General features: G+C 35.8%; 1 protein-coding gene across 1 annotated transcript in view; it reads right to left on the reverse strand.

Annotated features, from left to right (window-relative positions):
- Window positions 1-27,025, reverse strand: part of BIRC6 (baculoviral IAP repeat containing 6) — a 154,876-nt gene that overhangs the window by 118,375 nt on the left and 9,476 nt on the right. The window contains exons 8-16 of the mRNA XM_010004564.1: window positions 25,670-25,728; window positions 22,979-24,373; window positions 14,661-14,810; window positions 10,499-10,724; window positions 5,560-5,720; window positions 2,492-2,623; window positions 1,104-1,235; window positions 642-820; window positions 135-265 (exon numbers count right to left, since the gene is read on the reverse strand). Of these exons, the coding sequence (XP_010002866.1) occupies window positions 135-265; window positions 642-820; window positions 1,104-1,235; window positions 2,492-2,623; window positions 5,560-5,720; window positions 10,499-10,724; window positions 14,661-14,810; window positions 22,979-24,373; window positions 25,670-25,728 (2,565 nt within the window). The remainder of the gene's footprint in view (window positions 1-134; window positions 266-641; window positions 821-1,103; window positions 1,236-2,491; window positions 2,624-5,559; window positions 5,721-10,498; window positions 10,725-14,660; window positions 14,811-22,978; window positions 24,374-25,669; window positions 25,729-27,025) is intronic.

The following is a 27,025-nucleotide window of genomic DNA, read 5'->3' on the forward strand; positions in this document are numbered from 1 at the left end:
GGACTTCCAATATAAAATAGATTTATGAAACGACAACTTTAAACCATGGTATGACCTGCTTTATTTTAAGGAAGTATTTTACAAAAAGCACAAAAACCCCTGGTTTTCTTTAGAATTAAAAAACATCTACTAACCTTTCCTTTGAAATTGAAGTTTTTTTAAATCTTCGAATTGTTACAGAGACTTCTTGAAGTAAGTCACAGCCTCTCAGGTTATCTGATTTTCTTGAAGAATTAGTGGCTTCAATTTTGCTAGATGGCTTTTCCTGGTTTATGGGAGGTGGGGAGGGAAATGGATAAATCACATTGTTTGACTGCTTCATTTGTATACCTTGTTCAGTGAAGCGCATACAGTTCAGTAAAGTCTCTCACTCATTTTGAGCATTGCACTTTTATTCATTAATTGTTGTAATACAGAACAAGTTTAACAACGTTCTGTAATTTATAATGGTCTAACCATTCTAATAATGTCCACAAGATGCTCATCCTATCATCCAATCTTACAACTACAGGAATCAAGAGTTAAATATGCATACAAACACACACACAAAAATCTTCATAAGAGGATGAGTTATATCAGCTACTAAAAACACTGCCAATTCTACAACTTGAACACAGATGTCTTTCTTGGCTATTAATTACCTTGCCTGCTGCAACCTTTGCCAACAATGAAGCAAGGGAATGACCTTTGTTAGTCTGAGGTTTTAGAGATGGTATTCTAACAACTGGTCTAATGCCACCATTGCAGATTTCCTCTGTTCCTCTGTCATTCACTGCTTTAACATGAATTAAAAACGAGCGGTACTTGCCACCAGCCATGCCTAAAAGTGGGGGAAAAAAAAGGTGGGGTTGGAGAACCTGCATAGTTTACTAGGGCAAATTGTAAACATATTTAATCTTCACCAACATAGTATACAAGCAAAGGTCAGCTACATTAATTCCAGCACTACAGCATCAATTCAAAAAGGTAACTCACTATTGTGTTATAGAGCAAAACTTGTCAATGTGTAAACAAATACATGCAAACCAAAGTCTGACAACAAAAGTATGACATGCACTTGACTCACATATAATTTGTAGGAAGAGTATTATAAACTAGTTTACCTTTAACAAGCTTTGGACTTGTTAGTGTCAACATTCCAGCATGTCCTGATAGATCAAGTCCAGCAGCCAGCCATACTGGACCACAAAGTATATCTTCTTTGTGTTCCTCCAGAAACGGACACAATCTAAGACCTTAAAAAACATGAGTAATACGTATCTGAATTAGTCATAATTAATTAAAAATTATAATTTTTTCATGGGTTAAAAATGCACCGTATCAAACTCTAATCACTAAATACACATAAAATCTATATAAAAAAACTAACAATTACTTGAGGTTCACCTTAGCCATTTTCCTGTGAAATAAAGGTAAATGACAGTTTTCAAAGCATTTTCAGTTATTTTATATGGATATTTACACTGATTGGCTCATCAGAGCCACAAAATAAACAACAACAACAAAAAAATGAACTAACATATTCTGATCCACAACTCTCATTGCACTGGGTGTTTTCTAAAGCAGGACAGAAGAGTTAAAAAAAAAAAAAAAGACTAATTTTTTTCTCCTATGGTATACTGAAGTTATTGAAATTATCATTCACTCATCTTCTGCTTCTTTCTCAGCGTGAAAAATGCTTTCCAGCACTTTTTCTTATATCATCTCTTTGATTCCTTCCATCCCCACCCTTTGCAACACCTTTCTTAAGAGTCACAGAATGGTTTGGGTTGGAAAGGACCTTTAAAGTCATGCTCTAGATAAGCCTGATCACAAGAAAGGAAAAAAAGGTGTAAATTAAGACTTCTAAAAGGGCGGAGAAAGAGAGTCATAGTTCTGGAATTGATTAACTCCAACCATAAATTTTTCATCTGCAGCCCTCCACATTCAGATCCAATCTGTTTGCCTTTCAGAGTCTAACAGATGTTGCAGAAGAGTACTGGTTAAAAAAAATAAAACGTAATAAAAACAGATACAGAAAATCTGATACAGCTGAAAATCAACCTGACTAGCTAAGAATTATTTACCAGCTGTTTATTTTTCTTGGTTTACAGCAGCAGTCTCTACCAAAGCCAGGTATGCACAGAAAAATTCTACTGAAACTAGCTAAGAAAGGAAACTTGCAGTAAAATACAGCTGGAACAGGGTAAGAGTTTGAGTTACAAAGATGCCATATCAGTCTACTTCATAAAATTGAATTAAAATAAACACTAATCTGCTTTTAAGCATCAAAACTCTCCTGCACCATTTTTGGGGTGTGTGTGTGTTTGTGTTAAATTTTCAACTTAGGCAGTAAACAGGCCAGTTAGAGAGGCAATATTGAACAGGGCTGAGAATCCATATATTTTAAATGGCTAGGAATTTTTTGCAGAGAATTTCTGGTGTATCATTAAAAAAAGAAAAAAACAAGCTCATATATTACACAAGGCATAACAAGTTTAATTTAACTTACATTGTGGTTCCTCTACATCCATATACTGCATTTCTTCATTGAATTCGACTAGTCCTGGTTTTCCATTTCTCTCCACTTCAATATTATGAGCTGGAGATAAAGGAAATGTGATCTGCCTATCTACTGCTGCTTCTGGAAATAAAAAATTAGCAAGATTTCATTAACACTGCTGAAGTCTCACAGAAAACAGAAGCAATAATTTTCATAGCAAATTTATCAGCTTTCTGCCCAAACCACTATTTCTAATATAGGCATGCTTTTCCTATTAGGACTGTAACTGAACTTGCAGCAAATAAGTTAAAAACTGTTTTTCTGAATGACCTGTAAACAGCCTGCTTTACTTCAACACTGCCCAAATTATGTTCTCCTAATAACCAAATACAGATTACTTCTATGTAATTAGATTCCAGGATTGAAAGTTTGATAATCTAAACTGAAAATAGCTGAACTGCTACTGCTGAAAATCAGATATTGTTTTGATAATGCTTAAATACAGCGGGTTTTTTTTTAATTAAATGGTTCTCATGAAAAGGACATGCAAATATACAACAAGAAACATATACAGTGAATTAAGTGCCAGATGAAAAACATCGGTTCCAAACCAGATGGATTATACCTCTGACCTTCCTGTTATTACACACTACACGTTTAACTGGCTCCAGGATTTCTGTTATACAAAAAACAATTGAATCGACTCTCCCCTACAGATCTTCCTTAGGTCTCACTACCTTAAAATTTCAGTGCCTTTCTCACCTTATGGAGGAAGAGAAGGTAAATGTGGGGGGAAGTTAAGTCTGAAGTAATCTTCAGTCTGAAGATTTTATACATTTTTAAAGAGCCCACCACACAATCCTGAATATTCCCTTTCCCTGGGATTAGGACATTTTCGTTAATATCTAATGTGGATATAAATTATCTAAGTTTGTCATCCCTTATAATAATACTACTAGTGCCCTAATACTTCACTTAGTAGTGAACAGAAACAAAGACAAATGTCATTAAGGTCCTTTTTCCAAAATCCAAGAAACTGAAAGATGGTAGGAAACAGCCGTAATGCAGTAACACTAGAGAGCATGTTCGTCAGCTGAAGCTCCCCAGTCTCACTGTATCAAAAAGAAGAAAGATCTTGCCAAGGTCACCTTGCAGGGACTCTCACATCCCCCAGCCCTTTTCAGACTGTCTGTGCATACCCTGGCCCTCCACTCCATGCTTTACACATCCTATCCATAACAGAAAAAAAGTAAATTTCATAAAATTGCATGTGAGGAAGTGAAATGTCACTTTCTGGAAGACCTCTGTCATGTCCTGTGTTCAGGGTATGCTGCACTGTAAAGCATTCACAAAAAGCTCTAGGAATTCATTTCACAGCCAAACCACATGCCTTCAAAGAAGCAACCTGATCTAGTTGAGTATGTCCCTGCTCACTGCAGGGGGTTGGACTAGATGTCCTTTAAAAGTCCCTTCCAACCTATTCTTTGATTCTATGAATTATCAACTCATGGAATTGTTTGCTCAGCAATTATTAGAACTGAAACATCAAGGAAATGGGTTTAGCGTTTCACAGGTGAAGATTTTCAGATTAATTCTGACATCCAGATCTGAAAATGATCCAAATTTTAAAATTCATGCTGAAAACAAAGCAGGTTCCATTCAGATGAGCAACACGGAATATTTGTCTTATTTTTCAACTTGATAGAACAAAATTCTGCTACATGTTGAAAATAAGGTTTTGCTTCAAAAATTAAACAAAGGAAGATCCTGCAAGAATATATGCTGACTACTGTCCTGTAGTCACAGCTAGCTAAAACTCTTTATACCATCTTGTATCCTAAAATAATACACTTTCCTCCTAGAACATCACTATGCTAGAATATTTTATTCTTGGGTAACCACTAGTTTATAGTATTTCTTTAAGGAGCATCTCCAGCCCTTTTTTTTTTCTTGTTAAACAGTAGGAGGTGCTACAGCATCAGAAGTTGTATGAAAGCATGCCAGTGATCTTTGGAACACCTGTATTCCTTTTTGAAATATACACCTCTGTGACCCTTGTTTAACTGGGATGTTCTTACTTGGCATTTAAAAAAACAACAGGGGGGGGAAAAAAAAAAAAAGACCTTTAAAAATCATGCTTGCTGTTCTCCCCAATTAATTTTATATTCAGCAGCCGTTTTAATAATATCCAACACCAAGATTTCTCTGAAATACTAAATTCCTAGAAGCTTTCCAACAGAGGGGGCCAGATAAAAATAACCAATTAATAACTTAATAAAAGGAAGTGCTGCATGTAATACCTTCCATCCCTAGCAGACAGGGCAGCAAGACATTCAGTGAACACTCTCACCACACAAAAATCCCAATGGAGGCACAAACTCTTCCACATCAAAGAAGTGACTTTTCAATTTACGCTACCCCCTCACAGGTCCCCTGAGAGCTAGTAAGATGCAGAGTCCAGCTAGGAGTCTTCCCAGCGCAAGAGCATTCCTAACTTTGGTCTACCCTGTCAAAGCTGCAGGGAGCAAAAGGTGAAATCTTACTGCAGCTTTCACATAGCTTAGTTAATGAGCCAGATGAATTTCCATGGAGACCAGGTTTTATCTACTGTAACAAAAAAAAAAACAGCTGTGCTATTTTCTCTTACGCATCCAAGAGGCACTGACAAATAATTTCCTTCTGTGACTTGGAATAGTTATTATAATTTTTTTGAAAATACATAAAAATCTTAAGAGCACCATTTGTTTCATCAATCTTGAGGATGACTTACGATTGACAATGTCTTTTTTTCATGACTGCAGGATTCAAGCAGTACAGAATAATAATTGATTTCAACCTTTTTGAGCAACGCACTTGTATTTGTATAAGATTCAGGATTTTGCAACTATTTACCCAGTTTATTTCCCCAATTTACATTCAAACATGGTATGTGAAAACAGACCATAATGCTGACAAAGAGAATTAGATAAAAAAATCAATTACACCATTTCAAGCCATTCTTCTAACATATATCCCAGAGAATATTGAGTTTGAGAAAAGAAATAATATTCTGAAAGACAACTTAAGTTATTTCTTACCATTGACTTTTCCTAAGCCTGGAGCTTTATTTTTCAGTAAAGTCACTTGAATCTGGGGAATGTTTGTGATGTTTGAATTCAAAACAAATTTGAAATCCACATGTCCAACCATACAAGCTTTTGGTAGAACCAGTTCAAAGACATGCTCATCCCAGCTGTTGCTGTCAGGAAAAAAAGACAACAATGAGCAAGTGCTAAAAGAAAATTCAGATCAAATGAGCAGCATTACCCAGTATATTCTCCATCTACGCACACTTTCTTTAACAAGAAGAAATTCTTAATTTATGTTAGTTGACATCCACATTGAATTCTGAAGTAAAAGTCTTCCAAGCTGCAGGTAATAGCATTCATTTTGTGAAGAACATGTTAAAAGCCAATTGGTAAGAGAGACTGAATCAATGTTTGGATAAAAGCAGCAGCGAAAAGATTCCCTAATACCTTCATTACCGTTTTTTTTTCCAGCATTACTATAAATACCACTGACTTATTTCTAGAAATAAAAATATTTATATACATATATATTTTAAAAAAGAAAAAAACACTAAAAAAAAAAAGGATCTACCAATCAGTGAAGTGTATGAAAGTATGCTAGTAACTACCTTGCAAACTCTTAACTTGACCACCATTTTCCAGTGGTACAACAACCATATCCAGGAGACTCAAAATACTAGTTTAAAAATATTTTTAAATGCATTTCATTTATACAGGGTAAGGAGTGCTTCTTACCAGGTGCACACTCAGAAGTCTGTGCTGTCTAAAATGGATGCAGCTTTCTTTTAATTAGTTATCTTTTCCTTTTGAAGACAACTTGTGTTTAGATTTAAAGTGTAAAGTCAAGATAATAAGCACCCCTCAATGATCAGTTCCATAGTTTGATACACTAAGGTTTGCAAAAAATAGTTCAAAGCAAAGAGTAATTAAAATAAAATTAATCATGTGTCAATTGTCACATTTCTATACACTTTTAGAGTAACTGCACTTCCTGATCTTCTCAATTTATCAGTAAATTATTTTTTTAAAATGTAATAACTTAAGAGCCTGTAATTATTTAATTGTATGAAAGTATGCTAGTAACTACCTTGCAAACTCTTAACTTGACCACCATTTTCCAGTGGTACAACAACCATATCCAGGAGACTCAAAATACTAGTTTAAAAATATTTTTAAATGCATTTCATTTATACAGGGTAAGGAGTGCTTCTTACCAGGTGCACACTCAGAAGTCTGTGCTGTCTAAAATGGATGCAGCTTTCTTTTAATTAGTTATCTTTTCCTTTTGAAGACAACTTGTGTTTAGATTTAAAGTGTAAAGTCAAGATAATAAGCACCCCTCAATGATCAGTTCCATAGTTTGATACACTAAGGTTTGCAAAAAATAGTTCAAAGCAAAGAGTAATTAAAATAAAGTTAATCATGTGTCAATTGTCACATTTCTATACACTTTTAGAGTAACTGCACTTCCTGATCTTCTCAATTTATCAGTAAATTATTTTTTTAAAATGTAATAACTTAAGAGCCTGTAATTATTTAATTGTAAAACTGAGTACACTAAGAAATTGAGTACACTGCTGTAAATATTGGTTAGATGTTTTTCTAAATTACAAAAAGGTATTTTAAATCAAATATTATGCTATGCATTGAGTATGTGCAGAAAACCATTTCAAAATAGATTAAGGATTGGTAGAACTATATCTTATTCTTTGTATTTTTTTCAGTATTATCCCTGAAGGTCGTATCTCCCTCAGACAAGTATAATAAACATACTTCCGATGGATTCCAGGCACTCAAAATGAAATGGCAGGCTAGGCGTTCAGAACAAGCAACATAGAAAAACAGTGATTTGCGGAGGAAGGATGGATAGAAGCAAAAGATGGAAGGAAGAGAGTTTGTGGTTATGATTTAAGAATCCACAGAGAAGAATTTTCTGCTAATAGTACAAATAATTCAGGAAAATAAAATAAAACGAAAACTTAATTCTACAACTCCAGGGAAAAAAAACCCCCACTCTTAGCAAATGTAACACTAAAAACTTAAAATCACTCATGCCTTTCCTGTGGCTTGGAGAAGATGTAGCCCAATGTAAAACAGGGAGAGATTTGGGGGTGATTTTCCTACTGTGTCATGCAAAGCATCAACTGAATGAGACATTCAAAGGAACAAGCCTTCTGAAAGGCCAAATAATAATCTGGGCATTCAGTTTGAGTTCAAGATCTGGTACAAAATCAGAAATTAATTATAAACTGGTTTGCCTACAGTAGTCTGTATTTTGCATACAATGCATACTTCCATATTGAATTACAAGTCATTTGTCTACTCCAGAAATCTATTTTTGACAGAATTCAGCAGCAGATACCCTGAAGGAAGTTTTACGTATCTCTCAATAGGCATGCATGGAATAATGATCCTCCATGAAGGTGTCACATTAACCCAATAGTGAAAAGATCTTACACCTGTGGCAGTGAAGTTCACAATCTAATTCAGCTATGAGTGAAAAACTCCCCATTAAGCACATCCTCTTTATTAATGTGTAGTTTCAGAGAAGGTAAAAAAAAAATGTACTCAATATTTTAGCATATGCATCCTAAAATACCACTTTTCTGTGGTAAACAAATGCAAGTTCTTTTAGCAAGGAACCTCACCTTTGAAACCCTTCTAAGTCTATAGCATCTTTTTAAAGAAGAATACACAATCAAGACTGTTCTAAATGCTAATATACTACCATCCTCACAACTACGAAGTATTTTCCACCACACTTTTTCATTCCTTTTCTAGAACATCTCATCTTCCCCTACAACTGAACTTTGAGCTGCAGACACATTTCAAGAGTTTAAACACTGGAAAGCACAACAGTATCTAGCTCTTACTTTTTCCACATATTATGTGAAATATTATAATGAATATATAAAATATTTCCTGTATAAATTTGGGTAAAACTTGGGAAACTCAGAGGTGACTGTTTTATCAAAGCACATTAGGAATTTATGTACTTTGCTTAACAGGATTAACTCAATTTAACATTTCAGTTAAATTACCAGTGAAGATAAACCACCAATTTTTAGATAATTCCTACACTAACCAGAGTCTACTTTTTCTATTTTTTTGTTACACAGCCTTTGAAAAAACAAAGTATGGACTGAAAAGGCATGAGTGTAATATAATGTAATTTCCAAAAATACATTTATGGGATTATCTCCTTCAATCTATTTGAGAAACAAAAGAATTACCATATCAAACTGCATTACTCATCTCTCTAACCCTGTAATCCCACTTCTTGATAGGAATCAGCATGAGACACTCAAAGAGGAGATAAAAGGAGTGGAGATATTAATAATCCAGAATTTAAAAAGTTTCTTTCCAAATAATTTTTAATTAAGAGCTAATGTTGCTCTAAATCCTAAGACTGTATTTTCTACCCTATTAACAAAGGGACTGTAATTTAATAATTTTCATCATGAGTCATTTAGCAGCTGTCAAAGATTTCCAGTACTAAACCAAAACATTTAACTTTACCTCTTTATATTCTTGTTTTACTGTGTAGCAGGCAGAATTCTTTTCCTCTAATGTAACAAATATTAATAAACTAATGTTTCACCTATCAGCTTTCAATTAACACCTATTACCTTCACTGTCTGCTTCCTTATTTTATAGTGGTAGGGTTTTAATTTTCAACTGTTACTGAATGCACCAAATAATTAAGGTCTAACTGAAGTAATTTTGCAAGGAACCATCTTCTTTCCACCTGTTACATACATACTGTCTTGCTTACACAAAAAAAAACCACAAGACAAACGTGCTTTTTAAAGCCTGTAACACACTGCAAGTTTTTAACCACAGCTTATGAACATTCAATCCAATCAATCTCAGCTCATTTTAGGTGTCAGCCCTGAGAATGACTGCAACTATTATTACCTTTCAGACCTGTTATCCCACTTGAAATGCTTCATTACCACATGATAGCTCTCATTTAACTTACATGACAACCTTTTTTCTCCACATACGATCTCTAGCTTCCCAAGCATCCTTTGGCTGTTTGTTTCCTCTGTAGGGGCATTTACATTCTAAATTACTATCCAAATCTTATACATCAGTGGGACAGATGTGTGACAGCCTGAACCAAAAGGTCTCACAGTATCTTATTATGCACATTCCTTAATAAAACACACAACACAACTCATACCTATATTTTGTTTCTCAAAGCATTTTTCAGAAAAACTATGCAAAGCTACTTCAGGTAGGTTTTAAGCAACTTTTCAAGAAGGCTGCATCATTGGTGTTCTAGTCTGCAGGATCCCATGTGAATTTCAAGTTCTCATGCCAGGTGTGAAAAAAAGACTAAGAGGTAGTACACATACTATGTCAGTGCAGTTACTTTCAATGAAGATACTGCCTTATTTTTAGCATAACTGGAGCTCTACACTGCTTAAGCAAATGTCAAGCATATTAAGATTTAACTTGACATGAACAGACATAAATACACATTCTATCTTCACTTTAAAAAAAAATTACAATATGATCTTGCTTAGGGCAACTAATTAGACATACTGGCACCTGCAGCTGGCATTTTCTGATTAAAAATGTACTAAGAATGTGTGCATGCATAAGTCAATCAGACTCTTATGGAAAAAAAGTATATCTGTAATTCTGTTGAATATGAGTGTCAAATTATATAATGAACTGAGAACATTTGGCAAACAAAAATACACAAACTCAAAACTTGACTTTTCAATTTGTATCAAGGTCCACTAAACCAACTCTAACAATTTCAGAAAGAGCTACAATGCAAACTACCAAACAGTGATTATTATATTTGAAAGTACACATTCTTAAACCTGCACATTACTAAAATCAAATAAATTGCATTAAATTTGTGACTATACCAGCTAGATGAGCTAGTTAAGCAATACACACAAGATTTTTTTTGCACTATTACCCTACATACCTGTCTGTCTGTAGCTTCCAAGTTCGAGTATGCTGAGCTGCATCTCCATGGTGCTGCTGGTGCAAATGCTGAGGATGGCGCCTTTGCTGCTGCTCTTGCTGGACTTCTACCCAGCATGGAGGGACTGTGGCTGAAAACCGTGGTGTCAAAGTCTCAAAACGGGTCAGTTCCACCAGGGATGTCAGTGTTTCAAGGGAAAATGGTTGGTCCACCAAAAGATCAACTCCTGAATAATTACAGAACATACATCAATTACTACTTAGGTATTTTTTCCAGAACCCTATTAACACTTTGAAATACCCCCAAACTGCCATAGGTAAAATTAACACATTGTATGACTCTTTCATGAACAAATCAAACACACAAAACAAACAAAAAAACAACAATGAAAAAAAGCCACCAACACAAGCAACCAAACAACCCTAGCCTTAAAGACAGTGTCCTTGGAAGACAACTTATTTGGAATAAATTTTCTAAGTACTGAGAGCTCTGAGCATGCTACCTTGAATTCAACCAGAAGCATCAGGAAAACGCAGTAAGCCAGCTACACTTTGATGATATACAGCTGATTAAAACATTTTTTTAATATCTTGACTGACTCAGGAAAAAAAACCAAACCCAACCAAACATGAAAATCTTATAGTTCATGAAAACAGACGTGGAATTACTATGCAGTTGTAACATTTTTATTGCTGTCCAAAACATTACTTTGGCATCTGCTTATCAACAGACTCAAAGATTTAGGATTTTTAGGAGGATTTAGTCCCACCAGTGTGCTCTGTTCGTTTCCTGAAATGCCTGTATGCTAATGCACGCAGCATGGGGAACAAGCAAACACACTATGTCAAATTTCATAATATTTCAAGTATGTTGTCTTAAAAATGCATTTTGGAGGAAATATTTTAGTTGTTGTGGCTTTCAGAAAGAGAAAGTTGGCTACCTGGCTACTAGTGTCACCACCTGGGGAGGAGGGGATTAAATACACTGATACAAATACCATTCCCATAGTGAAGTCTGAACCTATACCTTGCAGAGCAAGACAAGTTGAAAACAGGATAACAAGATTGCATCCTCCAACTTGAGACCAGAAAGGCACATGCAATTCTTCCAGAAAAGTGGAAAAGCTCAAGATCAGATACCCAGAGTCAGCCAGAAAATTCACTCTCATTGTAACAACTAGGGTTTCTACTTTTTAATCTAGGAAGCACAAAAAAAGCTGAAGAGATTAGAAATTAGAAACGCTTTGGAAATTTCATTTCAAGAATACAACAGACACGTTCATTTTAATTTTTATTTTTTACTGTCAAATGTGAACCTCATTAGCTACATGACACTGCAATAAGAAGTGAAATCATAGCACAAAATGTGCAACAATTCTAGATTTGAATAGACTGGCCTTTTTCTGCTTCGTTCTCACTCCCTCTCTAAAATTACAAATTCAGACCATTCAGAGCAATCACATGTAATGTCGTACCAACCTCTAAAATTGAAAAACTAGGGACTTAACTTTCCAGTGTTGTCATATATACTTGGCTTCTTTTGCACAATTACATGTTTTTTTTTAATATTGTAAAATTGAGTAATGACAAAGTGAAATTTTAATAGACAACTTAAAAAAAGGAATAAAGGTTTTAAACTGGTTAGAAAACTATTTTTATTTTTAGCTTGTTTCTGTTTCTTAAAAAAAAAAAAGCCTTATTTTAGATCACTTCACCACAAAAAACTCTCAGTTCCTTAAGAGGAAATAATATTTTTAACCTAATCTGAAGGTCTTTTCCAACCTACATGATTCTATGATTCTCAGATTTATGATTTGGTAAGTTTAACTTGCTTCCTTCTAAACCCATACAATTTTAGATGTATGCAAGTTGTAAAGGCAGTCTAGACAACATATTTTAAGAAATGCATTCAAGAATGCAAACAGCAGAGAAAAATACACACAAAAGATACCCACAGTATACATGAACAGTATATATAGACAAAAGGTTGCACTTGTTGCTGTGGTTTCTGTACTGACCACAGCAACTTCTAGCTATGGTTTCAGAGAACACTGAAGTGATTTCATAAGAATGCCCCACTGCTGCCTGCCATCAGCTGTGAATGAGATATATGCAGATCAAGACTTCCTGCTCAGTCAGATCTGCCTAGGAGTTAATTTTCCCAAAAAGAAAGCTTTCTGTTGAGCTGTGTCCCTGTCTGAAAAACATGCTAAGACAAAAGTGGAAAACATTTCTAAGCTGTCAGCTCAGAAAATCTTTGGACAGTCCTAGCCATTATTCACACATTCTATGCTAAGGATCCAGTATTACTGACTGCAGTAACCTTAGCATGGATAGTTCAGACTAACCACCATTTGGTTTCAAATCTTTATCCCAACCCCCTCATTTTAGCACAGGCTTCCTATGACTAGTAAGTTTTTCTCACAGCTTTTACTGACTCAGTTTGAGGCCACTGCAAAACACTACTTGATTTGTCTGATCGATACTATGGATCCAACAACTCTTTGGTCAAGCAGCACAACTACTTAAAAGAGGACCTGCAGCTTGTGGACAAAGATACATTTATACTTTGAAGACTACTACATAAGTAAATCCCTTTCTTATTTCAATAATCCATATTCAAGCCCATACTGCAGGCTGGATGGGGACAAGAACAAGAAAAAAAAAAGCCCATTACAGTACTGGCAGAATTTAAATGGTAATTATAATTGATTGAACAGATTAGTCAAAGTTTCCCTTGGACTGGAAGTCACTTAAATCTGCTGATAAGCTGCTGCACAGGGAATGCATATATTGAAGCACATCTATGTTCTGGTTGTTGATGGTCCTTATTGCTATATTTGCCACTATCAAAAGACGAAAGATGCAGAAGAAAGCCACAGACTTCTTTCCCTCACTGACGTACAATGGCTTATTACCTAGTGATTTTCAACTTCAAGAATGGCTTCTTTCATGAAAAAGGAGGAGAAATTTAGTCCTCAAAGCAGAGAAGACAGCAACTGCTGTACTGCTGTTTACAGATAATCTAATGACAAAAACCATCTTTTCCTTCCCTCTTTTGATTGCTCTTGTGGAGTAAAATCAGAGGTCATACAAAACACAGCACAACACAGCTTAGAAGTGCTACAAGGCTGGAATGAAGCAGGTGTTTGAGGAGAAAAACAGCAAGCAGCCTGTTGGCAGCAAAGATGCCATGTTCCAAAATGGTCCCTGTACTGCCAGTCAGTCCCAGTCCCCTTCCAGCTATTTTTTGTACTCTGCAGCTGCAGGTAAAAACAATCTGCACCACACACTCAAAAACCAACATCACTTTTCTTGAAGAGTCATAGCTACAGGAATGATTAATTTCTCCTGGATCAATGCTTTCTATTATTTATTCTTATATTTTATAGTCTGTTCCCAGTATACCCCTATTTCTATCCCATCAGATAGGACCAAAGCCTCTAAACTCTGACCGAACTAAAATAAAACAAAATGCTTTGTGTCTTTATCTTCAACAATTTTAGGTTAAAACAAAATGAAAACCTAACGGCCTTACAGCTCTTTATAAACAATCCCCTTTAAAACACAAAACAAGGCTACATAAATATATACACTTTAAAAACTTCAACAAGACTCAAATATTCCTCAGGATTAGATTTGTTGTTAAATTTTAGTAGAAAGAAAACATCTTTGATGAGGACTGAGAAAAGATCAAGAGGCCCACACAAGAGTTCAACTGTACTGCTTGAATATAGTGAGCATGAGTTTCACTCAACGCAGCAATACCTCTTGAATACGTTCTGTACAGCTTTATTAAAAAGGCCTGTACAACTACTGCATTAAACTTTAAGACTATTTTACATAATGAACATACAATTTTAATTCCAAATAAAGAGCTCAAGTCTATTTAAACTATGACTGCACAATTACCTGTTTCTCCCTGTCTGCCACAGTTAAAGTAACATGTATAAATTGGAAAAAGGGTTTGTTTGTTTTTTTTTAAAATCAGGACCTGCTGAAGTTCTATACTAGTACATAAGCAAATAATAGGCACACATCAACTACAGAACTCCAACTTCAGGCAGCAAAAATGTATAAGCAACATGCTACTAAATAACTCAGTCATCTTAATAAAATCCAAACTGTTTTACTTATGATACATTTAAACATGTGCAATTTACCTGTAATGCCTGGACTAGAAGGGTTAGATAATGGCTTGGTGCCTTCTGATGACTGTTCTATGCTTTTGGAAAGGGATCCATCTACAAGTATATCAGCTTCATCTATGTCATCACAGGTCCCTCCAATCTGAAGGAAATGAAGTTCTCCACCTAAAATCAACACAGACAACAAAAGCAGCGAGTTTAGATAAGCACAGAGCTAAATTCAACTCACAAGACAGGCTTGCAGTTGCAGTGCTACACAATTATGACAATAATTAATAATTATGCAGGACCTGAAACCAGTAAGATTATATGGCAATACTCATTTTGCTTCACTACTACAAAAATTTTCAGGGTTAATGCAAAACAGAACTACAGAACTACTGATTTCAGCTGTCAATTGCTTAAGAGGAAAACAAGTATTAGGGGAGAAGGGGATTAAACCATAATTAACTGAAGAAACACCAATAGAAATGCAAAATAATAACCATTATGACCCTTTCCATAATGTCAATGACACTTTAAACAAAAAGTCCATCATGTCAACTGAAGGCCTACACTACCTTATTTGTACAGTTTGCATAGATGTCCTGTAACATTCAGTATCTGACAACTGAAAAAAAACAATTCCCCACTGAAGTTTAACTAAGGGGCTCTTCACATTGTTTCATCAGACCTAGAATAACACCACTGATCAGGTCAACTGTCACAACAGCAAGTCCAAAATTTTCAAGGGATACAATGTTTCAATAGAGCTTAAAAACATTCAAAGTTGCCCATTATCCACCAGCACAGACATACACGGATTAATTCTGTAATTTACAGAGAAGTCACCAACAAGGAATGCTCAATTTTGCAGGAGGCTGGGGGAAGTGGAAGGGCTGTTAACAGTTTTAGAAGCTACAAACATCCTACTCAGCAGGACTTCATTAGAGAAGAAAATCCTAGGGTAAGGCTTTAATAGTTTTCCTGAAAATTGATTACAGACTATCCTTCAGCACCTGACTAATATTATGACAAACCCTGTTATGCAAATTATCCAGGTAATGAGAAGCAAACAAACTTGAAATAATAGACAATTAAAAGCCAAGACAAAAACTTGATCAGCAGGTGCATGTTTTCCCCTGTGAGAGGTGACGGGGGCAAAACAGAGAGTAACAGAGAAACACAGGGAGGTAGACGGTGAGCATATAAAAAGCAGAGAGCTGCTACAGAGCTTTTTTTAGATCTCAGTAAGATAGGCCTGACAACAAGTGGTTAAATAAAACAGCTGCTTTAACAATACAGAATAAAAAGAGGAATATAATAGCTCGAATGACCAAAAAGGAAGAACTTCCCCATGGAAAGGATTTGTGCAATGGAAAAATCCACCCAGGGTCTATGTGATGCTGCACAAAAGCGGTGCTCCCAGCATCTGAAAGGATGTGAGATTTCCTATATTTCTCTTTTTGTTCTATCTTATTAAAAAGGCTGTTTTTTTAAGCCATTTGTTGAAGGGGCCTTTCTCATAGAGCTCCAGTAAGAACCTTGTAGTGCCCCTCTCTCAGCCCCAACCCACCCCATGTACAACTTTACATTCCAAGTAGATCCGTAGAGCAGAGGGGGAAAAAACAGTTCTAGCAAGTAACAGTTATAATTTATTTAATCTCCTTGGAATTAAACAATTAAAAAATGAGCAGTTTTCCTCAAAGAGAATTAGGGACACATTTGAAAGCATGGGCCTTGACAGCTTCATTTGGTAACAAGCCAAACCTCAGTTTGTTTAATATTCTATTTACTGCTCAGAGATCAACGATCAGAATGATCTCAACAATCAAAACCAGCTAATCTTCTGTCTTCAAAAGGAAGTACACCCTTATGCAATGGAAATTCAACGTACTCACTTCCACCACCTGCCACTTTGGTGTTTCTCTTGCTATGAGCCATAAAAGAACTTCAGACCATGGTATTTTTTTCTGAGGGAAAGTTACACCATGGTCTCACATATTCTCTAGATGGTGGGGTCATGTTTGATTTTATAGAAACAAAACCTCGGTTCTTGTACCAAATTTCTGAGCTTCTGTCACTAATTAACAGCAGCAAAAACATCCTTACCATTTTCATCCGTACTACCAGGGGAAAGGGTAAAAAACCGTGCATTCCCGGAAGATTCCAGCATTTTTTCCAAGAAAAATTCTGTGCTACACTTGAGATACCTCACTTCCTCATATTTGTTTATGTAAAGCTTCTGTAAATAAGTTTATAATGAACTTCAGTTATAAAGTATAAAATTGTTACTGCTTGTGCACACTTTCCAAAACTCTGGACATGGCTTTGCTTCTTTCTTACAAAAAAGGTTTTTGCTCTCATCGAATAACCACAAAGATGACTTTCTGATGATTCATTTAATTATTTGTTTCAAAGATAATGTAGTTTCTATATTCAAGTGCCATGGAAATAAAAGAAAAAAGAAAAAGAGGAAAAGTCAATGCTGCTGCCTTTTTTTCCCCCCTTCATTATTACTGGCTCATGGTATGCACTACTAGGCTGAAACAGTGATTCATCTGATGTCTTCTAGTTTTAGCCAGGTAGTAAACATTGTACATAGTAGTTTTTCTGTAGACTTCTCTGCATGCACCACTTTGACAGAGGCAATAAACGCTTCCATTGAAGTATCAAGACGGTATGAGCTGACACCAACTTAGTCAGAGATCACAGAGTATAATAATTCCAAACCTGCATCACTATACTTCCCACACATAACACACTCAAAGCATTTTGAATTTAGTTCTGAATTGTATTTAAAATCTGTGATTTGCTTGGACTCAAGAACCTGGTGGGTTAAACAAATAGACAAAAAAAACCATATATCCATCCAAATAAATCCTAAGCTTCCTCCTGGCAGAACAGTTATCAGTTCCAGGAAAGCAGGATTGACACAAGTTTGAGTCCATGTCAGTGACTAGGCCACCGCAGTCAAAGCCAATCTGGTGAAATGTTCAGTACCCTGAACATATCCTTCACTCTGGCAGGAGTTTGGAAGAGTAACACAATTGTCAATAGCAAATCACGAGAACATGATTGAGCAATACCCAAACAGCTAAACAAATTTAGAAAAAAAGCCATACCACAGGAAACTACTCATTAAACAATTCAGCATCCTCCTTGTCACACCACTGGGCTGTGGAGAAAGGGTTAGTCCTAGCCATAGTAGCTCAAAACATTTGGAAAATGTTCTCCAGAAAGTGTCCCCAAAACCTCACTTCAACAGAATTTACACTCTTCTTAGACATTTCAGCTGTAAAAATCCATCTTGACTTATGTAAAAATAGAATGCAATTCAATAGGGATAAGTGAAATTAGTTGTGGCTAGCAAAAAATAATTAAATGCACCATTAGGGGATAAATAAAAATCAGCTAGCCAGCAGTTCTGTAAAAGCGGCTCTTGCGAGTCAGAGGATAAGCCTGATTAAATTTCCTGCTCGTAAGTGCAAACATCCCACTATGTACATGCACACATGGTATGTTGAGACTGCAAGCCGCTACAGAATTCTGTTCCATTCCAAGACAGACCCTACAGACAAAGGATCACCATGTCTCGTTCTGAGTATCTCATCAAGAAACGTGGTCTGACCTGAGAAGGTGTTTTAGGAGGGGAGAGTATGAGGGTTGTTTTTTCTTTCAAAGCCCCTGAGAAAAGTTTGAAATGGGTTGGAGATACTCAGCTTAAGAAAACAGATGGCTGGATGAGGACAGTACCTTCCACTCCTTTTTTTAAGCAATCACTTTACCATGTTTGTAAAGGACAGTATAACAGCAATTACTCCAAATCAGGAAGATTATACAGGCTAAACACTAGGAAAAAAACCAAAACATTATCATAAAGAACAGCAGGCATTTAAAAAAAAAAAGTGTTAAATCTCTATGTTGAAGGCCTTTGGAAACAGGCTGATCAACATTGTACTTCTGTAAGTGTAATTGATAATTGGTAAGTGTAATTGATCCTGATTTGAAGACTATTCCTTAGCATCACTTCCAACACTAATTCTCATGTGGAAAAAACTTGATCTCTCTCCAATCTCATTAGACCCCACTGTCTGTGAAGACAGAAAATAGAAAACACTAAACTGATTACTTAACTTCACCAGTTTACAAGGCTGACAAAGCCTAATGACATGGAAGAGACAAGATATCCAAACAAAACCAGAAAAAAGCTGCAGCTACACTAAATACAACTCAAGAGCAAGAAATTAAAGGGTAATCCAGTTCTGCCAGGTTTGCAACAAGAAAGTTAGCAAAGGCTTTCAACATACCAAAAGCCAGTCTAAAAATACCACTACTTCGTCTGACAAAGGGAGTGACTAGAAAAACTCACTATAATGTAGACAAGAACTTAGCACAATCATGTATATAGATAAGAAAAAAAATAAATAAATCACAAAACAGACACCTAAAGAAAAAAGTGTAAAAAGTGTAAAAAGATAGGGAAGACAGAGAAATGTATGTGATGGGTTACACTCAGTGTTTATGGGCTTCCAACTCTGACTTCAGAAATAGACAACATCCAAACTTAAACAATGTGATCTAGGAATCACTGTATGTGAGATAGGGAACTTCAATTGGAGCTGGTTCTTTTAGTCTGAAGGCTCTAAAGCAATATTGGCAGAAAAGAGAACTGAACAAAAAAGCACTAGAACTTTTCTTTCTTATGATAAAAACAAGTTGAAAAACTCATTTTTTGCCCTGCTTTTCCCCAGACTCCTATGAAACAATTACACTGAAAATATAACTAAATTAATTTAGGGAACTACTGAAGAATTACTTCTTAAAAATCATATTGACTTTGCGATTTTTTGCTAGATGTAACGTAAAAACAAATACAAGCCTTTTTGTAGGACACAATGGGGAAATGATTTACAGTACAACCTTCTCTCAACACAGACATTCAAAAACTAGATCTGAGAAAGAATAAGATTGCAAATTTTAAAAAAAGAAATAACTACAAGAACACTTGAGATATAAAGAAGGCCATGCCAATCATAGCTCTGGAAATTTATGCATCCAAAACAAATTATATCTGATCCTCTTAAACACCAGATAACAGGCTTCACATATAACCAAAAGACCACTCTACAGCTGTAACCCTATTAAAAACCAGCACCTGTCAGCTTACTGCATAGTTTCATAATATAAAATTTACTTATTTTGGATATTACAAAAGCAGAATTTAAGCTCTTTTATATTAATGACACAAGACAAAATATTTAGGCCCTCCTATAAGATAAGACACAAGTCACTACTAAGAGGAATATTAACTATAGCCTAACTTGGCCAAGGGGAAGAGAAGACAGCAAACCACAAAGAGACTGAGGCCCACTATGTTTGCTAACAGAACTGGAAACAAGAATATACTTGCACACTTCTCCCCTCTGCCTGAGGCCAACTTCAGGTAACCCTTCCTGCAAAAGCAAAGCACCTGAAGTTGACACCAACCCCTCAAAAACCCGAAACTTTCATTCACACAGAGGTTTCTTCTCACTAAATCTTTAAGGCAACTATGGGAAAACTTAAATCATCTACCAATGAAATAACATGTCAACAAGCAGGAGCAGCAGGAAAAAAGAAGATTATTCTGCATCCAAAACTGCCAGACATTAAAGTACCTCTTTGCCTACTCCTACCACTCAAGAAAGTAAACAGGGAAGTATATACTTCTCAGCTTATGTTCTTTAATAGGTTTTCCAACAACTCCAAGCATTTCCAGGGCATGAACATTCCAATCTTCTACTTAACACTTTCACTTATGTCTCTGCACTAGAAGCTACTGGCTAAAAGGATTAAATTTGAATAGATCAGTGAACATAGCTATTCTACTTCCAACATGTGTTGTTTTAATGCTGTCAGACTGTAGGAACCAACCCATATGTGACAGTAAATACAGAGGAACAAAGACCTCAAAATGATTTTGGATGAAGCCTAGGAAAACTGCATTTAAGGGAAAAAATATTTAAAAAATCTTCAGCTGCCTGACAGATAAGCAAGCAATTTTACCCACTTACAGCAGAAAGGCTGAAAGATGGTTCTAATAAAATACAACAAAAATATATGCAAAACCTAGTCCCTCACATCAGGTTATTCAAATGTAAAATAAGATACAGGGTAAAAAGTACATTAAAAATTGAGGGGTTTTAAATTTGCTTTTTCATTTAGTATTTCTGAATTGTACGTGGTACAGTTATTTATAAACATTCAAGATAAATTCATTCTTTACATAGCTTCATATTTTGGCATAAACATTAGGACTCTTGAGGCTTCAGATGTCTCCTGTAACAGACCCTGAAATCCAGACTGCTAATGGACATTGGTCCCTTTATGATGGCTTTGAATTTAATTTCTCAAAAGTGAGAAAAATGACATCAGGAGGTGACTGAAATGTTAAAAAAGGAATAAAAGTTGAAATTTCTAAAGACATTTAACAATTAGGAGTGAATTCTGAACTCCATTCTAATTCAATTGCAGAGCATAAAATCAGGTTCCAAATAGAGGTGCAGTGGGTGTAAATGAAAGTTAAGAATAATCAATTGGTTAAAAAAACCAAAACACATTATTAAAGCATTATATTCAAAAGGGGAAACTTGAGAGCAGAGGGATATCTGAGGTATACAGAAGAAAAAAAACCCAAAATCTCCGTCATCTTAAAGGAAATAAGAACAAGAGAAGTCATACCAAAGCTATCTATAAATTCCTAGATGGATATTATAACACTCTCAGAGAGAAAAAAATATAGATATTTACTGAAAAAGCAGAATGATGTACTTGTCTATTATGAGGAAGATGAAGTATCCTCCAGTCAGTAACAAAGGTGGTGGTTATCTAGGTAGAAGAGACAATCACTCCTACACATACAGAATAAAAGCTCCCAACTCAATAGACCTGCATATCCTACACTCAAGGTCCTAAACCAGGCTTAGATAATAACAAATGCTACAAGAATGCAATTACCACATACACTACCACAGGATGGGAAAGTACCATGCACAGTAACAATTAGACCTTAAATTCTTATCATTAATCTTAAAACACAAGAAAGACAGAATAGATTTTATATAAGAAAATGAACAGTAGTAAAATTCTGCAGGAAAAAAAAAAAACCCTTTGAAAGGTTTGAGGTTTTTTAAATGAGACTGCAGTTTGATCAGCAAAGTACCGGTAAAAACATTATGACAAGGATATGATATACTAACAGTTTTCACAGGCAATTAACCTTTCAGTTAGAGTCCCATTTTAACTAGGAAAAAGCATGCATTATTAAATAAAGCTAAAACAGTTTAACTGATGTTTCTTCAAAAGCAGCTACAAAAAGAGAACAATTTAGAAAATACGAAAATTTCTATTGGGAATCTGCAAACACCAGTACTAGCTGCTAACATGCAATGTTTTATTTCATACTAAAACAGCAAATCTAAAATCTCCACTGCTAAAATGTTTGGTAGGCAAGTGACAAATACAGGGCCCTTAACAGACATGAGATTTTTATAAGCTTGACTTTATCTGTTGCAAATAACAGGTAAATCTGATTTGAGTTTACTCAGTCCTCCTATGAGCAGTTAATTGACATGACATGACCATGAAAGGAGGAAATGTGACAATTCAAACTCTTCAAGCAAAGTTCACCATGATACTGGTGGGAGTTCATCTGAATGGCTTAGTCCCTCTGAGAGGCTAAATGTTTCCACCAGAACTGCATTCAAGTGCAGGAGAACCAGATGAGGCATTGAAGGATGGGGGAACTCAGCAGCTGAACAACAGCTAGAGCTGCTTCCACTGCCCCAATGTGACACATGAAGGCAAGAAGTGTGTGGTGGTTTAGGGACTTCTACAAAATAGCACTTGCCTGGACTTCAATTACACTCCACTTCTATCTGTCCCCTTCCCTCAAAATGTCTTGTGTTAATTCTGAGAAAGATTTAACAATCTTGCATCTAAAATTGATGCCTTCTCTACCGTCTTAATATTGTCATTTACACATCGGAGACATTTTTCTGAAATGCAGATCTCTAGCACAGAAATAATTACAAACAAGACTTACTTTGTTTTGGATTTAAGAAAATCTGTGCCTCAACAAAAACCAGTTTACTAGTACACTGGACATACCCAAGACATATTCCCATCTTAAAGATAAAAACTATTTAAAGAGAGGAATTAAATGGAGTTTGTGCTCCCTAGAACAGAAGTAATCTGTAGAGAAATTCAATGGAATTTGCCTATTACTATTTTAAACATAGATTCTAACATTCTACAATGTAAACCAAATGCAGTCAAATCAAGCATTAAATTTTTTTAAAAAGAAATCTTACCTTTGGTGCATGCACATAATCTGTCTGTGCCCGAACAGTATATCACAGAGACAAACATATCTGGTTCCTCAGTGCCCTCTTTTTTAGGTGGCTCCACTTTGGCTAGAATTTCAAAGTTCGAAAGATCTAGTATTTTTACATATCCTCCCTGAGTAGTTATTACCAGGTGCCCAAGAGTAGAGATCTCAGATCTTCTCTCTCTTCCACTGCCATTTTTAGAAGTTAATTGTATTTCCTCTACAGGCTCCTCACAGTCATCCTCTCGATTATCCAATATATCTGGTGGGAGCAAAATCATTGAGGTAATTGTGTCTTGAGGGTCTTTGATATGCTGGATTTTTACCGGTTCCTCCTCTAGAGTAACTATTCTAGTGGCATAATTCATCTTATAAAGCACTAGGTATCCACCACTAACACTTCTCTGCTCAGGTTGAATTATTAAAGGAGTTGGTACATCTGCTGGTGACTCATGCTGGATTACATCAATACTCGTGCCATTCACTACAGCAAGACTTGATTCTAGTTCTCCCTTCCTTCTATTACATAGTGCCGAGTTTAATTTATTTAAATTATTCAAGGCCTCTACTTGATTTATTGCACTCAGAGATTCAACAGGACAAGTCCGCAGTCCTACTAACAAATGAACTCCATCTGCACAAGGAGTGATTGAGTCTACACACAGGTTCTCCTCCTCTGCAAACTTTGGCAGACGCAGGCACTGAACCAAAGTCCCAGGCTTGGGGACCATAGAGCTCCACTTGTCAGAGTCCGGAGAAGTAAGGTTGGCTGCAGCATCTGCAAACTGCTGAATGTAAGTCACAGGGGGATCCTGTAAAAGCAACTGTTCCTGACTGTCCAGCTCCATTTCAATGATCTGTGGAACTGTGAAACCATCATCATGTATACTTTTACTCATAATATTGTTCATCTGTGAAAAGAGTTTTCCTGCTTTTTCATCAGACTCCTTAATGCTGTATAGCAGCAATACAGGTAAAGTCCTCCTTACCAGAGGGGAATTCAGTTCTGAATTAGTGCAGGATTCGTTGTCAGTAGATCCCTGTTCCGAGACACTCTCACCTCGAGTCCTAGTTAAGCCATCCAGTGACCTCTGAGAGTTACTGCTAACAGGAGAGGTAGCAGGTGATTTGTATGTTAACAGACCTCCAGCTAATAAGCAAGGAAAGGGAATGTTGTGTTGTTCTAGATGTTTTTCCTTCATCTTTTCACTCTTACAGTTGGCCAAACAGGGATTTGCCCCAAGTTCTTCTAGATCCTTAACCGTATCTTCCAGAACATTTGCAACAATTTCCCACTGCAGTTTTTCAGGTTGCTGAAGAATGCTGAGAGCTGTTATATCAAGGCTGACTTCCATAGTTTCTTTTTGTGATGTATGACCTTTAAAAACAAAATTCCTTAACATAATATATGTTCAAATCAAAGCAAACATAGTGCATATATTATGGACTTAATAATTAAGCAAAACATCAGTGCTCTACAGTTCCAGTATGTTAAACATTACATATGTTCAAGATCCAATAGTCAAGAAGCAACAGAAGAGGCCCAGAAACATTTCTTCCACATAGACTAATGGTTCTAATTTTATCAATGAGTGTGACAGTAAAGAGAACAGGACATTAGCCTTTGTAACATCTCCTAGCGAGCAGCATTATTTTTCTGCCAATTATTTTACTTAGGCTAGACAACCACACTGAAATCCAACTATTCTAAATCAACTTAATTCATGTTCTACCATATATTATTCCCCTTCCTCCCTAGACAATCCAGTACCATCAAAAATCTGCAGTTCTGCAGGGTCATTCTCCAATCTTCACTGAAAAACATGTCATTATACTCTAAAACTTGACACTTCACAGAATGTAACAGACCACCTAACAGAAAGAAGTCCAAGCTGTTTTAAAAGAAAACCCAGTAAAAACTTAAGAGAGAGCTTGATCAAACTAAACAGCACTGAAAGAATAACAATTAATCAGAGTTTAACTAAGTAATAGATTAAAAAGATTACGAAGAACACTGTACAAACCCAGATTAAGAGGTGACTTAAGCATAAATAAGAGCACCATCTTCACTAATACTTCTGTTGAAAGAAATCCTTTTTACTTCTCAGGTCTATTTCCTTGTATATGCACATGCACGTTCTTTTTTCCCCCACTTGCTGATCCTCAAAGATGTAAACTAGATTACAGAAAATAAGTAATCCTCCTTCCCATCAAAATTTCTGATTCAAATTCTAAGTAACAATACCATGTATAGCAGTGTTATGCTTCCATATGAAATATTTATTCAGGAATAGAAATATTCTATCAATACCACTTTCTCTGGCAATCCCCTAAATTTAAAGGGTTTTGTACAGCTGTAATTTGTTCCTGTTCTAAGTATTCTCTTTTAACATGGTTTGTGTGCTTTATTGACAGCAAGATAAGCAATGCTTGTTGTCAAATAAGACATTTATTAACCAACAAAGGAGGGTACTCCTTTTCTCCTGTGTGTAATCTCTTCACCACACAAACAGTGACTTAAATATTGGCACTGCTTTCAAGGTCAATCTTTTTTCTTTTTTCTAATACAGTTAATATAATCTCCTTTGCCTTTTACAGAGCTTTTACCAAAGTCTGAGAAGAAAATTTTTTTCTCCCAATCTCTAAACTATTACACAGAACAGATATAGCCTACCTGTCACAGATTCCGATCTGGAATGCTCTTCACTGTCTGAATCCTCCAATAGGTCATCACTGAAAAAAAGAAAAAATGCATGAATGACACTGTACAACATAGCTGCATTCCTATTTTTAATTACATTTTTAAAAAAATGTGGTAAAAAAATACATTGTGTATTATAACCTGGCATTTCTTTCAGTCAGCATTCTACATTCATTGATGAGTTGGTCACAGACACTAATAATACAAAAATTATCTTTCCCCTCCATCATCTAAGCAGTAGACTAGCTTTCTGTTTGCCTTATTCTACAGTTGTACTCCAAACAATTCAGACATAAATGGAATTAACATGAAAGCCAGTTCTCAGGAACCTTTCCAAGAAAAACAAAACCAACCAAAAACCTCTAAAAACTGATGACATGATCTTCAAAGTTCCTCAAAATAGTCTCTGAAAGCTGAAGCTATCAAACTGGTCTTCAGTTCTACCAATCTAGGTGATTTTGTAGCTAGTACAGAAAGAGTGCATGAATAGTGTACTGTTTTTAAAATACTAACAGATTAATCACTTTTTAATAAAAGCAGATTCTGCTCAAGATACCTCTTCAAGAGTAAGTCTCTCCCTAGGTCTAAAAATATATCTAGATTTTGTGTATCTGGCTTTTCCAATATAAGAAACAATTTCCTATTACAGGCTCTTTACACACAAAAAGAACAGAAATGTCTTTGCAGCTTCAGGTACAAATACTCACAGCACCAAGCTGGATTCCCAAATTTCAACAAACTAGATGCTTCCTCTTCATGCCCAAGAAACAGGTCTTTTTTGACTCAAACTTTGATCAACCTTCACTTCATGACAAGACAGCAACAGTTCAATACTTTGATTCTCATCCAGTTTCCCCTTGAGTGGGAAAGTGATAGCAAATTTCATACAGATTAAGTGAACTGAAAGACACTAAGTTCTGAGCAGTATGACTGCACTGATTGTACTATCTTTTAACCAGCTCTTAAAATTGGCTTAAATCTTTAACTCTCAAGGAGATTACAGCCCTAAAGCTACAGGAAAAGCCTAGGCCGAGTGGCTGTTAGGCTCTGTGTAATTCCTGCAGTGCTGCAGAGCAAATATGAAGCTTGTTCTTCTGAAGGCAGTATGTAGCAATTCAGGCAACATAAGAGTGTGGAGCCAAAAACCAAAGACTTACTTCCCTGTGCCAGTAGCAGTACTGTTACTTTCTGTGATGCTGGAGTTTAAGAAGAAACATGCAGAGAACTAGCAAGACTCTCTAAACACCTTTTGTCCTGAGTTTTTCAACAATGTCTCACTCCTTTGCTTGACTTTTGGTAATACAAGAAAGAAGTTTCCAGTAACAGTGC

Source organism: Chaetura pelagica, unplaced genomic scaffold (genome assembly GCF_000747805.2).
Source record: "Chaetura pelagica isolate M959 unplaced genomic scaffold, ChaPel_1.0 scaffold278, whole genome shotgun sequence".
Classification (NCBI taxonomy): Eukaryota; Metazoa; Chordata; class Aves; order Apodiformes; family Apodidae; genus Chaetura; species Chaetura pelagica.